Source organism: Coffea eugenioides, chromosome 8 (genome assembly GCF_003713205.1).
Source record: "Coffea eugenioides isolate CCC68of chromosome 8, Ceug_1.0, whole genome shotgun sequence".
Taxonomy (NCBI): Eukaryota; Viridiplantae; Streptophyta; class Magnoliopsida; order Gentianales; family Rubiaceae; genus Coffea; species Coffea eugenioides.
Genome location: NC_040042.1, coordinates 139,145 through 155,840, shown reverse-complemented (window position 1 = coordinate 155,840; position 16,696 = coordinate 139,145). Strand labels below are relative to the sequence as shown.

The following is a 16,696-nucleotide window of genomic DNA, read 5'->3' as shown; positions in this document are numbered from 1 at the left end:
AGCAAATCCCGCCCATCCCGCCCATTTTGCCACCTCTACTTAACACAAACTTGTATTTATTCAGTTAATATAAATTGATAAACTTAATTAATAGGTTAATTTTGAGAACCAAAACATTTTTTTTATTTTTTAGCAAAGAAAAGAAAAGTGTCCTAGGAAGCCTTACTAACACAATCATCTTAATTGGACATAAATTTAATTGAACCTAATTAAGGCAACATTCTATCTTTGAATTACAATTAGATTTTTATTTCCTTTGTTATTTTGGAGTAACATTGAATCAGTTTAGGATTGTTGAACAACTATTTATCCACATAATGTTTTTTCTTTTTCAACCACTTAATCTGCAGGTACGTCAACTTGTCTTGAATTAAAAACTATCTATTCATTTAGTATTTCATTTTCTTCAAAAGAAAATCTTTTAAAAACTTCTACTGTACAACATATATTGATGCAGAGACACACATACAATGTCATATTTGCTTCTCATAGGTTGGTCCCAATATTCACAAAAGTACTTAGACTTTACACTATTGGCCGGTAATTCCCTAATCAACTTTCTATATGCTTTTCCTAGTAATCCACTGGAGATAGGAATCTTTCCACACTAATCAGACATAAGATCTCTAGCAAAATAACCTATAGTATCAGCTATGTGGTTTACTTTTTCTAGTTCCAAAAGAAAAACAGCTTGACAAACCAGAAAACCTCAGGGTTAGGATATCTTCTATAACACTTAATTGTATGCGAGTGCAACACGATTTGGATCCTTTGGTTCTGAGTTGATGCATGAAGCTCCTCTCGTCAGCTTTAATCTCACTACCATTCCATGCATGAAAACTAGAAAGAAAAAAAACACCTGATTTACACACACACCTCGACTGACTAGTTATTAGGATGACCAGCTAGCTAGCATTGTTTATGATCAATTAACCATTAACATATAGGTGATTGAATTAAGGGTACGTGCCATCATAATTAATCTATTGCGTGCGAAGGACTTGGTCTGATATACTATTGCTTAACCAGTCCGATTTCTTAATGAAATTAAGCTCGGTTCAATAAGAAAACAGAGAGATTAATTAAGAGCAACGAAAAAGCTCATACATGTTTCTTTTTATCTAAGATCAGCAATATATGGTTGCCCGATCCAGCATGTTAAATTGCAACACAATAGGCTTTTCTTTTTTTCTCTTTTCTGGAAGGGGATTCGTACTAAATGATGGATTGGGATGATCGATTACTGGAATTATAATGGTCCAAGCCTCTTTATTCGTTGTGCCCCAACCCTACCCTGGGAGTACCGAATCAATCATGAGGATTCATGCCTCTACAGTACACACGCTAGATGCATACATTACATATACTGGTTACATGTTGACCAGGTCACCATTCTTCTCAGGATTTGCTTTGTATTCTAATTCTACTTCTACTATTGAATTCTGTCCCGTATCCAATCATCTTCCTTGGTCGGCATCTAATTCCCCGTCCTGCATGTTGCGGGTAACCTGAAATGTGATATGAATTATTAATATCGGATAAAGACCTGTGACTTCTCTCTCTAAATATGCTGCTGATCCCTTCCCGGTTTTCATTTTCAGCTGCTTCTTCTTCTTCTTGTGTGCTGGCTCCCCCGTCAAGAAGATTAAAGAAACTAAACTTTACGCTTTATCGATCGGCAGCATATTGAGTCTTCAATCTTCATGGGGTGTCTGTCTTGGGAGGAAAGCAAAGATTGAAAGTACTGTGCTTTACATTCTCATTCTGAGCTAGATGTAATAGATTCATTCAACAACTATTGTATGATTCTTGGATGGGGTTTAGATTGGCATCTGTCCGGGGTAACAGCTTAGGATTCTTTGTATGTACCTTTGTGTAAAATCTAAAAAATTCTATATATGATTAATAAAAATCCCTTATTTTGCCCAAAAAAAAAAAAAAAACTCTTGTATGGTAATTTTCCCAGTTTCTCAATGCTAGCTCCTGTTCATAAGCTTCACTTGGTTAATTTGTATCCTAATAAAAAGAGTACCAAATCAATAGAAGAACCTTTTATTGATATTGATATGTGGGGCATATGTGACCAAAAAAACAAGTCGATAAAACTCAATAATATATTTCTGGGAGCAAAGCAACCGTTGTCGTCGGTCTTGACCAATAATATTAGCAGAGGCAGTGATGAAAAGGTGTGTTGGGAGTATTCGTGATCCATCCGGAAATGTTCACATGCAGAATCTACGAGACAATGACCTGATGATAATTTGTTCAACTTCAGCACAGGGGAAGGCAATCAGGAAACTGGAATGATAGATGTTTTGTACAACAAAAGGTAGAGTATTATTTTTTTTAAGTCTTGTGAATTGAATTTGGTCCCTTTCTTTCTAAAATCCCCCCTCCCCCGGGTTTACTAACAAGTATTATTATTAAGTAAAATAAAATTAGTATATTGATTGTCACTTCAAATAAGCCAGCGGGCCAACTGGTAACGACTACCAGTAGCAGTAGCAGTAGCAAGATGAATCCCGCGCTCTCTAATAATAAATAATAAATAGTAATAAACAATAAACAAAGCAAGGCCCGGAGAAAGAGGCCCCCACCATGAGGATGAGGGAGGGCGGACCCAGTTGCCTAAATTGGTTGCCAGAACAGAAGGCCGGGGAAAGAGAGGGATGGAGCACTTTTTCCACTGCATGTCTCCTAACGAACCCAACTACAAAAACCACTGCCACCACCCTCTCTTCCTCCCTCATTCTCCACTAGTCTCCACTCCATTCATATCCATTCCCTCCTCATTGAGGATTCCTACTAAACTCTTTCCCCATTGAGGATCGATCGGATCACATAATATTATTATTGATTACTGCAACACTACTATAGCTGACAGAGAGAGAGAGCTAGCTGCAGGAAGGAAACCGAAAGAAAGACTTCTTTTTAACTTGCACCTTTATTTAAACTACTACTACTACTATCAAATATCAATGGCTCGACCTCAACAACGATACCGGGGCGTTAGGCAGAGGCATTGGGGATCTTGGGTCTCCGAAATTCGCCATCCTATATTGTGAGTTAGTATATGTTTTTTCTTTTTGAAGTTTAAAAAAAAAACGACATAAAGTTGTATTCATTCATGAAATAATGCATGCGTGCGTGCGTATGTATGTACATATGATGTTTGTGGTGTGGTGCAGGAAGACCAGGATATGGTTAGGAACATTTGAGACAGCGGAAGATGCGGCAAGAGCGTACGATGAAGCAGCGCGTCTAATGTGCGGACCCAGAGCCAGATCCAATTTCCCTTACAACCCCAATGCTCCTCAGACCTCGTCCTCAAAGCTCCTCTCTGCTACTTTGACCGCTAAATTGCACAAGTGTTACATGGCTTCCCTCCAAATCACCAAACAACACCAGCAGCTCCACCTGCGCCAACAGACGACTGATCACCACAAAATTCATTTCACTTCCAGTGCGGCGGTTGCTTCCGGTTCACCTAACTGCCACAACTTTAATATTGGTGGTGGAAATAATGATCGTGAAAAGGGTGTCTTGTCTTCGGGGTCCGGAGTGGCGCAGCAGGAGGCGTCGGCGGACCACCAGTTCGTTAAGCAACTTGAAGAAGATGATCACATAGAACAAATGATTCAAGAACTGCTGGACTACGAGTCCTCCTTGGAGCTCTGCTAGATCTCACAAATTAACTCTCACCTCCTCCAGGTGCCGCTGCTACCGAAATTTGAAAGCATTCCGCCGACTAGTCTCTAGTTTGCTGCCTCATTTTTTGTTGTTAACCCTTCCCGTCCGGGCTTCCCCCATCCATTTTGATCATTCAATTTTTTTTCCATGCACATTATTAATTAATTAATTAGGCACTTCGTACGCACGCTAGCTCATTTAGCTAGGAGCTCCTCCCTCCATCAACCACCATCATCTCAGCTTTCCTAGAATCCCAGTTCCAAAGCCCGTGTCCGCGTGGTAGTGTAAAAATGTATTGGAGAGGGAGGATACGTCCAATCCTTATCCTGGCTATCATGGTTGTACAGTACTTTGCCATGCTAATGACTTGATGTTATAACAACTGCCCGTCACCATCCATATATTGGACGGACTATTCATCGATCGATCCATTGTATATGTTTGTTTATTAACAGTGAGAGAGGCGGGGGGGGGGGGGAGAGAAATTCAGACGCGACGTGTTTCCTATTATCGGACCGCCAATTGCGGCAGATATATGGATTCCACTACTACTAACTAGTCCACAACTGCTGCTTAAATTTCTTTTGTTCAAAGAACAGAACAAATCCTTTTGTTCCTTTTGTTTTCTCCCAAACTCGCATGCACTGTTCTCCCGCAACTTAAGATTTTTTTTTTTCCGCCCGCCCGTTGACTCGATTAAGGAATGAATAATCTCTGTCAAATTAATTAACGCTGATCCACCCACTGATGAATTAGTCAAGCTTGTTAACTATGCATGGCGCTTCTTCACTTCAAGTCATCACACCAAAACTACTCTGCTCTTCTCAGTGTTCCAGTACACAAATAGATTCATATGCAGTAATTAGATTGCCATTAATATTATTGTTTCCTCTATAACTATTTAGGACCACAAGAAATGGAATGGGCCGCACTCTCGGCTTGTTCCTTTGACAATTGCGCACCAAGTGAACAGCTATTCCTTTTTACATTTGCTCTCAAGTATTGAAATCAGCTCTGTCGCTCTCACATGAACTGGCACAGGCAGACTATAAATAAAGTCTCTCTTGGAGTTGGAGGAGCAATAATATTTTCCAAGCGTCGTGACATACGTAATAAAATAAAAAAAAGTCCCCTGCCAACTGTTTTTATCCAAATTTAAATTTTGGGCCATATCCTGAAACAATTCGATGTAAATCTCGTCAGTGCTGTGTATAGTTATAGCATTTAGGTGCACAGACAGAAATTGAAACTGAGTATATCTTTTTAGATAACCTTCTTGTTCTCCTCAGGAAAATATGTTTTTTTTTTTTCAATTCCTATAATCTCATGCGATGTTTAGGCTTAGGCAGCTATTTTGCTGATTTCCCAACTTGTGGCTAATTTTGGCAACACCGTGTGAATAATAAATAGACCGATTTGTAGGTATACTTACTTTCATGCCTTGTACTCTTTGCAGACACTTCCAAATCTTATCTAATTATGGACGTCAAACGAAAAAGTTTATTAGTTAAAGGGGACGAGAGAAACGAAAACACAAAACCCAAGAAAATTGCCATGCCAATATTATTAATTTGTTAGTTTCAAATTAAACTATTCCTAAGCAAGACTTCACTAATTAAGAATAAAAAGAAATGTAATTTAGTTCAAGAGAGCTAATTAATTAATGAACCATCCCGGCCTATAGTAGAGTACGTAGTATCATTCAGCTGAGCCACCACCATCCCCTACGGCTACCACCCTTTTTTTTTCTTTCTTTCTTTTTTATTAATTGGGTATAATAATATTCTCCTGATACTGAGGTGTTGTTATCACTAAAACTGTCAGGACCTAATAAAACCTAGAGCGGCTTTCAAAATAGTAGTGGGTAGCTGTTTCTTTGCTCTTAATTAAACTGTAGTATTAAGCTAGGGGGTAAATTTTACTACTACTACATACTATGTGGTGGTTTCTGCATAATGCGTGCTTGCTGCTGCTGCTTTTGCCTTTAGCTGGGTTGGTTATTTGCTTTTGTCCCACCTCATCTAGTAAAACTACATGATTGTTTCCCCTGTTGTTGAAATTGATTTTGTTCCCCACAAATTTTATTCTTTCACACTTTTCATTCCCTAAAGGTGGATAAATCATGGCATGTTAGTGAGTTTACTATCATTAGTTGTTTGAATTTTAGGTTCTTCTTTGAGGACACGAAGTTTCACCTGACCAACCCAACTTCTCCAATCTCAAGAATCATCATATAAGTAACATTTACTAGCCAAAGTCACCAATCACGAGTGTAATACACCAAATATATAGGTCACGACTACCTACATCAATTGCCTCACTGTCACCGGGGGAGGGGAGTAACTTTCTACATTAATTAACCGAATCATTGAAGCTAGATTTCATCTCCACAGTCATCTCCTCTTCCAATTTTCCTTTCTCTCTATTTGCCAAGGACAAACTCATGTAGTGATGCTCTTGATACTACTATAGCTAGCTGCTGATCATGGCATCCGAAACTAAAACATGTAGCAAAAAATGGGACGGACTCGTACTATTATATATGGTGGTCTCTATGATTGCTGTCCCAACAACCAAATCAAACGCCTCATTATTTTAACCACTTGTATACTCTAATAAAGAGACTCGCTTTATAAGTGAAAAGGGGAAAAAAAAAAAAAAAGACACATAAAAGCAAGAAATATAGTAACAGATTGTATCTCATTTAATTTGTATACGGGAAATTCAACTATGAACCCTTTCACCGTCGTAAACTTCCAAATCTAAAAATGGTTTTATTTTAACAGTCCTATATATATATATAGGACTGTTAATTATGTGTTTTATAGTTTTCTTGTGCTTCTGCGTTACTCTTTGTTTTTTTTTTTAAATTTTTCCTTCTTTTGAAACGGTCCAAGCCCAGCTAGCTTCTACATGCACGAAAATAGCTTACTTAAAGCTAGCGTGATAATCCCAAAAGGTACAGGTACATACATATATATATATATATATATAGGTTTTCAATACACAATGCAAAGTTCACGTCCTATAATAAGTCCTGGATGCTGCACTCCCTTTAAATCCATTATTCCGTGCACTATTTACGATCTCATTGTTGTCCCAGATATGGCCGCGCTATTGGACTTTGAAAAACGTTACTCATTGGCTTTTGCATTTGGTTTCCTAACAAAGTTAGTGATGGTATAAATAGAAAACACATAAATTCTTCTGCCTACAGTGATGAAGAGTCAAATTTATTCCTTTTCCCATTTCTTCTTCCAATTAAAGGATGATGTCTCGAAAATAGAAAGGAATTTGGATATGCAAGTCAGATGGTATCGAACTGGCAGATATATGAGGAGATGACTCTTTATTCGATGAGGCCCCGGCATGCAGATGCTGTAATCATGGGGGAAATTAAGACGGTCTGCCAATCATTGTACGTATTATATATAGAAATTGAGCTTGTTGTGGAGATACATATAGGAAGCTCAAGATGGATCTTTGCCGAGGGGTTAAACTTATTACTTGCAAATCTATAAGAACAAGAACCACTTTGCAAACCTTATTACAGTCAAAGGCAATGAGTAGAAGAATATCATGAAGCAGGTTAATTCCCTTTCTTGAGTTTGGTCATTGGTATCATAGAAACAAGGAAACATCCGTATACGGAATTAGTTGGTACATATATACTTTGTATTTAATTTGCATATTAGGATAACCGACATATATAGAGATATAAAAACCAGAGTTCTTTTTTTTTGTTTTTCTTCCCCCCGAAAGGAATAACCACAGAGAGTTCTTTTAAGACACTTAATTTGTTGTTGAATTCAAGGACATGCGTACCTTCACTAATAGTAGTATAGCTGTTTTTGGGACATCTACTACAAGAATTCAAGGGCATCTGATTCTTGAAGCACATAGTTTGGGATGGCGATCGTGCTTTTGGATTGGAACACAAAGTTGAGTTTGTCATCCAAAGGTAGCTGCTAGCTTTAGCAGATTTTTATAAAAAATAAATATACAAGGAATGTTCGCTTCAAAAACAAAGAAAGCAGACCAGAAACCCGTGCAAGATTATTGGCAGCCTCACAACAGAAAACTATGCATGTATGGTGGTGAGGGGTGAGTAGTAATTGTTGGGATGGTGGCAGTGATCTTGATTTCTACCCGAATGAGTGAAAAAGATGGCAGGAATGCAAAAATGAGAGAAAGGCCTGATCAGAGAGAGAATTAGATTCTGTATGTATCGGGAAGGAGTCAAAGTAATTAAGGCGGTGTTGCTTCGTGGCAAGAAAAGTGGTCAAAACCAATGATGGTAATGGCGTACACAATAATCAAAATGTTGGGAGGAAAAGGCAATCATTTGATATGTATGGTAATGGACTCAATTCAATCTTTTCAGGATTGCGCCACCTAGAGCAGAGCATGTTTGCATATGTATGTGCATCTCATGAATGCTCGCTGGATCTCTTTTGAAATTGGATGTGGTGGATCTCATCCAGATAGGACTTAGGAGTGGTGGTGTCATGCAAAATTCCAAATGAAAGCATGGAGGAGTTAATATTATGTAGGCCTAGAAAGGCAGGAAAAAGGTTGTTTGGTTGGTGGCCTAGTCTTTGAATGAAAAGCCAATATGCTTTCAATAATATCTTCTTCTTCTTCTTCTTGGGTGCAAAGACAAAAACAAAACAAAAAAAAGAAAAGAATGGGGTGGAAATGGAAATAGCAAAAACCATGAATATGAAGGAGAGATTAAAGATGCAATCAATCATCTAGTATGGCTTTCAGAGAGTGTATTGTGGATTGTCTGTTAAATGATAGGAGGAGTTTTAGCGTAACAACATGAGGCAGTAGCTAGAGCTAGCATCAATTCAAATCAGCGATGTTAGCAAATATTAGCAACCGAACCTCCTCAAGTTGAGAAAATCAACACGGACGAAAGGGATGGTTTGAACTTGAAGAGAGTCAATTGAGTCATTCATAGGCCTCTCCCACCACAGCCCTCCCTTTCAGTGTCTCGTTGTAGCACTGCATCTGCATCTGCATCTGCATCTGCATGTGGGGTTTATATGTCCGAATTTGCCCATCAATCATCCCTCCCATTTCCTTTTCTTCTTGATCAGTGCCACTAAAATGTATACTGTATTTAAATGGGTATCTATTGATCGATAACTTCCTAATTAACTTATATATTAGTTTAACGCAATGGATCTTCTGTTCCACACCCTGTACCATTTTCTGTCACACTTTTTATTATATACATAAACATCACGTTTTAGTTCTTTTTTGTTTCCTTAAGATCCAATAACTATTAATTTAGAGTACTACTATATATTAATCTCATCGAAAGTCGTACTCATCCTTCACCGTCGCGTAATCTTATTTATCCTTAGATCGAGGAGACGAGTTCAGCTTTCATCCTCTCATTATCACATCATATATATATATATATGGCAAGGGAAGTTGGGGCTTATAAATTAAGGCATTGGCATGCAGTTCGTTCGCTAGGTGTAGAATCTTTCATCTTCTGGATCCCATCTTTTTTTTTCTACTTTGCTCTTCCTCTGCATGCGCCGCAACTATGTACTTTGCTCAAAAAGTATTTGATTATTATCATGCACGCGTAGGAGTCAAGGGTGTTAATTTTATTAAATTGAAAGTTTTTTTTTTTTTTTTGCAAAGAGTAAATGTATACATTATAGAATTAAAGATGCTAGCTAAATTATGCTAGATTTCTATATTTCAACAATAACAATGCGAATTATGCTCCAGTGCGTCTTGAATAAGCACTTACGTATTTAATAGTTGTATTAGTTCCATAAATTGGTACGTACTCTTGAATTGTAAAAAATTTGGAATTAATATACAAGATTTATTCTTCTAAGTGTTTTCCTCAATGTGATGTGATCGATTTATTATTGGTTTTCTTCTAGTGATAACCATTCTTTAGTCTCACCTGTCAAGACTTCTTTGACATGCATTTACGAGGGAATAATAATGTTTGGTTTCATAACTTGGCTAAAGTTTTTCTTAACCTCTATTCTACATTTTCTTTTCTTTTGTGTTATTTAAGTCTACAACCAAGTCTATGCTCGCCTCTGATCGTTACTTAGTTGGGCATACGGATCCCAAACGTCCGTATTTTTTTTTAGAGTACCGAAAGGTAATCTGCTGGTGCTCTGATCCAATATCAGTTGGGCTTCTCATGTTGGTCTTCAGCCTTTCAACAACATGATCATTATCAGGCTCCTATGCCCCATCCTATCCCATCCAATTTTAAACTGCCACTCTCAGCACCCAGCCATTTAATCGGATTAATAGGTGCATATAATCTGATTAAAAAAATTTTTCTAATTAGGCTTTAATCTAATGATTAAACTTGAGACATCGAAAACCAGAGGTCCTATGTTTAATTCTCTACTTTCTCCTTCCCACTTCCTAAAAAACAAAAAAAAAAACACTTAGAAGTTAAAATTTTTTTTCCATAAACATTCATCATTGGCCAAAAAAAATGGGCGAGAGAGAACAAAGGACGTCAAACTTGTTTCACTTGAGTGAATTAAATTATAATTTGAGCACTTGGCCAAAAAAAAAACTTTTTTACACTTCTCTAAACTTGTTTTCAAGTATTAATTGCCCTTGCACACTTTTTAACTGCTTTTTTAGTTATTGTTATAATTATTTTTTCTACAACAATTCCCTAAAGTGAACTACATGTATTAACTGGGCAAAAAATCGCGGGGGTTCTCAAACTTTTAACTTTGCACACTTTTAGTCCTCCAACTAATAGGTGTGTAAATGTAGTCCTCCAATTAAAAAAATTGTGTATTTTTAGTCCATCCGTCTAATTTGACTGTTAAGATGGACGGAAAACACATTACGGACTACTCACATAACATTTGTGAGATAGGCAACTCTTTCACTCCACAGTCTTTTATGCATAGAAACCTCAAATGGATCAAGCTACCAAAACGTTGAGGTAGTTTATTGAAATGGACACGTGTATTGGAGCACAGCAGAAAGACTTACCTTAAATCTACTTCTTCTCCTTCTTCACTCCAATTGACATCCGAAACTTGTAGGACTGGTAGCAGTAGATTTTCAACTCTCAATTGAGCCGAAAATGAGAAGATTAAACACTTCAACTCTTCCTGTATGCCCCTGAGGTAAATCGACAAAGATGGTTACTTCGTGGACATCTCGAAATCCTGGCAGGAGATATGCAATATGCGCAGATGGGGATTGCGAGTTTTGGGATTGGATCAATGGGGAAATGTGTTGTCAGTCAATTGAGGTGATACCTAATATTCTAAGAAGGATGAATGCAACTGAGCAACAAAGGAATGTATTGCAAAATTTATTGAGCAAATTGAGTCAAAAACTGCAAAGTTGAAGGTGAAAGTGAAGGACATGGAACAAGAATTGGTGAGGCAAAAGCATATTAGGAAGTGTCTTGTAAGGCTACTGGTACTCTCTTAGGTTTTAATCTTATTAGTGGTGGTTTGGCATCGAGATGAAAGATGGACTTCTGGAATGCTGCAAATTGAAGGAGCTCTATGAAAAATGTGTTCATGTGAAAATTGTATCCATCAAGATAATGATGGAGTAATCTGATTTATGTGTTCATGTAGAAATTGTGTTTCAATCCTGCCATATTGTGTTGGCCTTTTGTAATGTTAGCTAGGCTAACGAATGTGAAGTTGAATTGTACTCTATACTTTTGGAAGAATGGAAGTAATGAAATAAAGTTTAATCTGAACCGGTGTAGCTTTGAAATTGTTGTGGCAGGCTGGCAGCCACATAAAGATGATAGTAGAATAGGAACAGTTTAATGAATACTAAAAATAACAGAAACATATATAACTAACAAAATGCCCTATTATATTTATTCATTTACAAGTGGATAAAAGCCAACATAACAGTCAATAGGGATACAACAGTCAAGCTTGACCATTTAACGTTTAGTAGACAAAAAACTAATCCATTTATACAAAATGCTAAGCAGTTGGATAAAAAATCAATTACTTGGTCAAAAGTTGTCTATTTACAATTATAAAAGATGTTTCCCAGTCAAAAGCGATCTACCCATCGTTCAATAAAGTGCTACTGAGTCTAGCAAAAATAGACTAATTTAGTGGGTGTTGGATTTTTAAACTGCATTCTGTCCTTTTTTACCTCCAGTTCCCCTTCATTTACCAGCTCTTTCTCTGCTCCTGCCACTCCATTTTTCCCTCCAATTCCCAACAGTGAAGGGAGGTTGTTTGCTCAAATATGCATAGTTAAAATTGATAAATCCTTTATCAGCATCTGTTAAAAGCTGTTTTGAAGAACTTTTTCGTTTCTGCCTCTTAGGAGCTAGTTGTTGTGTTGAGGACATGCTGGAATGATGATTGGCGGTCTTGCTGATCTATTTGTTGTTGCTGGTTCTCATTCTAATGCTCATATTGGTGTACAAATTCAAATCCTGACTGTTGATGCTCATTGGTCTCGTAAACTTGAGGAGATGACTGCTTTACAGTCCTCCTTTTTTTCCTTTGCTGGTCCTTTTCTAACCTGCAAAGGCAGCAAATTTAAAAAAGTAAGATTTTAATCTTCATTTGCATGTGTAACACTTAGAGTCTGCTTTTTAGATGGCCTCGCAGAGGACTTTAGACTTTTATAAGGCAATGTACCCTGTGGAGTATGTACACCATCATCAGTACCCTGTTCTACTTGATTAGATTGATTGGACCCTTTTTTGCATGTAATTGCTTTGTGACATGCCTTCCTACACTTTCTACAATGTATAACAATTTTTCTTCTCAATTTTCTGCCATGATTTTTTCCTTCTGTGATGTCTCTTCTTCAAGCCTTTTTTGGCCTCTCAGGTTGAACAACTGTGAGTGATGGGTCCAATAGAGGCATGATCGATGGGGACCATAGAATTTCACCACTAATTGGTTGGAGAACAATACAATATATCATCAGAAATAGATCTTTACTGTAGCAATCTTCAAGTTCGTTATAAGGGTTTCCATTATTCCTATGAATTGCTGCTATTGCATGACAGTAAGGAATTCTACTTACGGCCCACAATTTGCAAGTGCACTGCCTTTTCTTTAGGTCTACAGCACATTGGTAACCTCTTGGGCCTTTCACTTGATAACCAACAGCAAAATTCCAAATAGAATTCTAGTGGATTGAATGCTTGACCCTTTCATCAACAATTTTGATGGACAGTGGTCTAATAGGACCTTTACATTTCTCCATGGCTGCATTTATTTGTTGAATCCTATCCATAATATATTCTCTAATAGCCTCCAGCAGTGAAATTATAGGTTGATCCCTGGTTTCAAGGATATGAGCATTGAAAGATTCACAAAGATTATTGGCCAACATATCACATTTGGTATGAGTTAGGAAAAATGCCTTGTACCAATACCGAGAATGAGGTGCCTTTTTCACCCAGTTGTATGCTTCCTTGTCATACGTCTTCAGATCTACCATTGCCTCATTAAAGTGCTCAGATGTAGTACAACATGCAATATTCCAAAATCTCTCCTTTAACGCCTCTCCTAAATGTTTTTTCTTAAAATTTCTATATAAATGCTGCACATAATGTCTTTCCCGTCCATCTTAACAGCCACATTGGACGGATGGATTAGGAATACACAATTTTTTTTAATTGAAAGACTACATTTACGCACCTATTAGTTGGAGGACTAAAAGTGCGCAAAGTTAAAAGTTTGAGAACCATCGCGATTTTTTCCCTATATTAACTTAACTTGTATTGCTAATCAAGATTTTTAATTTTTATATCCCTAAAAAGAGTTGTATAGGCAATTCTCGTGGTAATTTAATTTTACATAATCAAAGTAAGGTTAGGGAGAGTTCTAAAAGTGGTAATTTAAAATATAGAAGGTCACTAAGGAGATCACTAAACCTAGACTTTCCTCCTTCTCTCTAACTTTTTTCTTCCCTTCCAAATAAGACATCTTCTTCCGTAGGAGGGTCTTTTGGCCTCTCTCTCTCCCCTATATCTTCTTTCCTTTATTTTTGTGAAGTCTCTCTAAAAGTTTTATAATGAGAGTTTCTTATCTTTTCTTCTTTCTTAAAAATTCTTGGTGAAAGTTTTCTTCTCTCAATCCCAATAAGATTTTTGTTAGTTTTTACATTTCTTTTATTGATCTAAGTTTTTCTCATATTTGATTATCAAATTGGGATCCTTAAATCTATCTCATCATCAAATATTATATTCATATTTGGACCTAAATAGTGCAAGTAGTGCAGTTGGAAGCATACACAGATCATCATCGAATTATAAACATTTTTTGATCTTTTATGTATTTTTCAAGGTTCACGGTGTGATATTCTCTTGATTTTTTAAATTTGTAGTATCTCGTTCTTCAGCTCTGTTTGACTCTATATATGGTTGCCGTAATTTCTACTATTAGTGCAGATTTAATGAATGAATGATGATATTTATATACAAAAAAAAAAAACAAAAACTTCTAAACTCTCTAGAGAAATATGTAGTTATTTATCCACGTTTAATGGTAGTTAACTTTGTCACTTCCAGAGTCTCATATCAAAAAGAGTTGGCTGTTAAGATGAAGAGGTGAGATATGGAAAGATTAATTGGTTAAAAACATCTAAAAAGTCATAAGTTATTAATTAATATTTTTAACTTAGGGATGGGTTAAATTCACACCCTACAACCTAAATTCATACCTTTAATAAATTAATGACTTATACCACAAGAATTGATAATTTGTACTATTTGTATTTAAAGTTATAGCATGTATGGATTTAGGCTGTAGAAACGTAGAATTTTTTTTTTTTTTGAAGGACCCGGATTAGCCCAACTTTACGCTCAAAAGATATTGAGACAATTCGTCCAATTTTTTTAAAAATAAGGAACTGTTGAATCGTTAATGATCAAGGTTGTGGATTGCCAAGGGTTAGGCTTCTACAATTTGGGCAATGGTTAAGTTTAGGCCTTTTAGGTAGAAAGCTCAATAAGGACCTTGGACTGTTGAACAGCGGTTGAAGGAGCAACCCATTGTGGCTTACAGAAGGTCAACGGAAAAACTAATCCACACTTCAGAGGTACAAATTATATGTAACGTTGTATCTTTAAGATAATAATATATGTATTGATGTATGTATGTGTATATGAAACAGCTGAGGATACTTAAACAAAACTCCTATTTCCTATACTAAAAAAACATTCTGTTGAAATTCCTATCTTCAAATCTTTTTGCAATCAGATTCTTTGACTTCAAAGTCTTTCAACTACAAGTTTCAAAATGGGTGCTTTGGGAAGCGGGTCATAATTGGCCAATAAGTATAATTGAATCAAACTAATTATTCATACTCATTTAATAAATGAGTATGGATGTATGTCCAATTATCCATTTATGAGTTACTTAAAATTTCACTTATTTTTCTAATTTTTCGCATGTTGTTTGACAAGAAATAACTGCATTTTACTGTTATTTGATTGAAAAAAAATCAAATTTATTTGCTTAACACTCATTAAAAATCGAGTTTAAATATATAATTATTTTTGTTAGGTGAGTCAACATAATTTGCATTGAAAATTCACACTCCTAGTTTCAACACGCATGGACGACTCATGGGAAGCCTGTCCCAACTGCTACCGTTGTATGTACAGACGTAAGAGTTTAGACTTGAACATTGATGCCCGATTGGCAATCGTGAAACTAGTTGGACGACTGTTGACCCTTATTACTTTGTACCTTTTTAACGGCGAGGATCAAGAGACTTTTCTCCTTTTCTGATCCTGGACCTGAAGAATACTTCTGAGGAAAAGAATTTGTCCCACCTTCAAAGTTTCAAACCATGCCAAAACCTAAAAAATTGGCATTCCAATGCATCTCTGACCGGCTGACCATCGGTAAAAGGTCTTACATTTTGACTTGAGGCCTACTCTGACTGAATTATTTCAAATTTGCGCCCTTTCTTGTGAAAGTCTTGCATCAGTTTTGAATCAGTATAAGTAAAAGTCATAATGAACCCTTGGGACGTAACATGCAAAAGTTTCTTCCTTGTTATTCTTGAACTCGCGATCGTTCTAGTTTATTAAACTTTTTGTAAGTATTTATAATTTCTTCAGCTTTTGGGAGGACGTCATAAACCTTATTTGCTATCTCTCATTTCATTTTGGTATTACTAAATTCAAACTGCTTTATTAAACAACATGATGTGAAGTTGCCATGAATGTTGAATCTACTAATCAAATGCTGTATGTGAAGTTTTTTTTCTAAGATGAATGCTATACCTAGCCGGTCATGAAAAGCTGAATTATGCTGCTGAATCTTTGAACCTTCATTTTCTTGCGGAGTCAAAGCTGAATATGTCTACGACGTAGCAAATATCTCAAGTAGGACATTCATGACAACATGATTAATTAAGAGAAAGGTAAGGAAAAATTAATTAAACAAGTTAGGTATGGACGTCTTCATCCTAAATATGTAATTCAATGTATGAAGCACATTTCAATGATCCTTAATCAAGTAAAATATAGAGTATTATTTCGTAATCAACTGAACTTGAGATATTTCATTTTGGAGATGCCCATTTTTTGTCATTCAGCTTCTGTTTGACATCTGTCTTGGCCGCTTCTGCACTTGATGCATCCCGACGGGTTCCCATTCAACTCTCTCCCCAACCCTCCGCCTCCTGTTCCAGAGCTCTCGTCCTCTTAACTGTTGCCACTTTGGCCGGCGACCAGCTAGCCGGTTCAGGGCAACGGCGATCTCTCATTTGAGCCGTCATTCTTAGCAACTCTTATCTCTTCTTCGTAGAGCAGGTCATTTCGTTCCATAACGGACCTACTTATAAACTGGGTGTGATGTGAATTTGTGAATCCTACCTGCTTATAATTCCCACCTAAACCAAGATTTATCCAGAAACCACAATCTCAACTAATACCGGATTGCGTTGCCAAGCCTAATGGGTCGATATGGTCTATCCATACACAAACACTATGTCCAATGACAACGAGCTTGTTTGTTTGGGT

General features: G+C 36.7%; 1 protein-coding gene across 1 annotated transcript; it reads left to right on the top strand.

Annotated features, from left to right (window-relative positions):
• The first annotated feature begins 2,978 nt into the window (after window positions 1-2,978).
• On the top strand, window positions 2,979-4,056 carry LOC113781607 (ethylene-responsive transcription factor ERF003-like). The gene is made up of 2 exons (XM_027327567.1): window positions 2,979-3,061; window positions 3,189-4,056. Exons 1-2 carry the CDS (start codon window positions 2,979-2,981, stop codon window positions 3,679-3,681), a joined length of 576 nt encoding a protein of 191 aa, XP_027183368.1. The 3' UTR covers window positions 3,682-4,056.
• The last annotated feature ends 12,640 nt before the right edge of the window (window positions 4,057-16,696 follow it).

Excerpts from the sequence above, each read along its gene's own strand:
- LOC113781607 (XM_027327567.1), top strand. The coding sequence starts at position 2,979 with ATGGCTCGACCTCAACAACGATACCGGGGCGTTAGGCAGAGGCATTGG. Across the intron at positions 3,062-3,188 it reads GAAATTCGCCATCCTATATT|GAAGACCAGGATATGGTTAG; the intron begins GTGAGTTAGTAT and ends GGTGTGGTGCAG.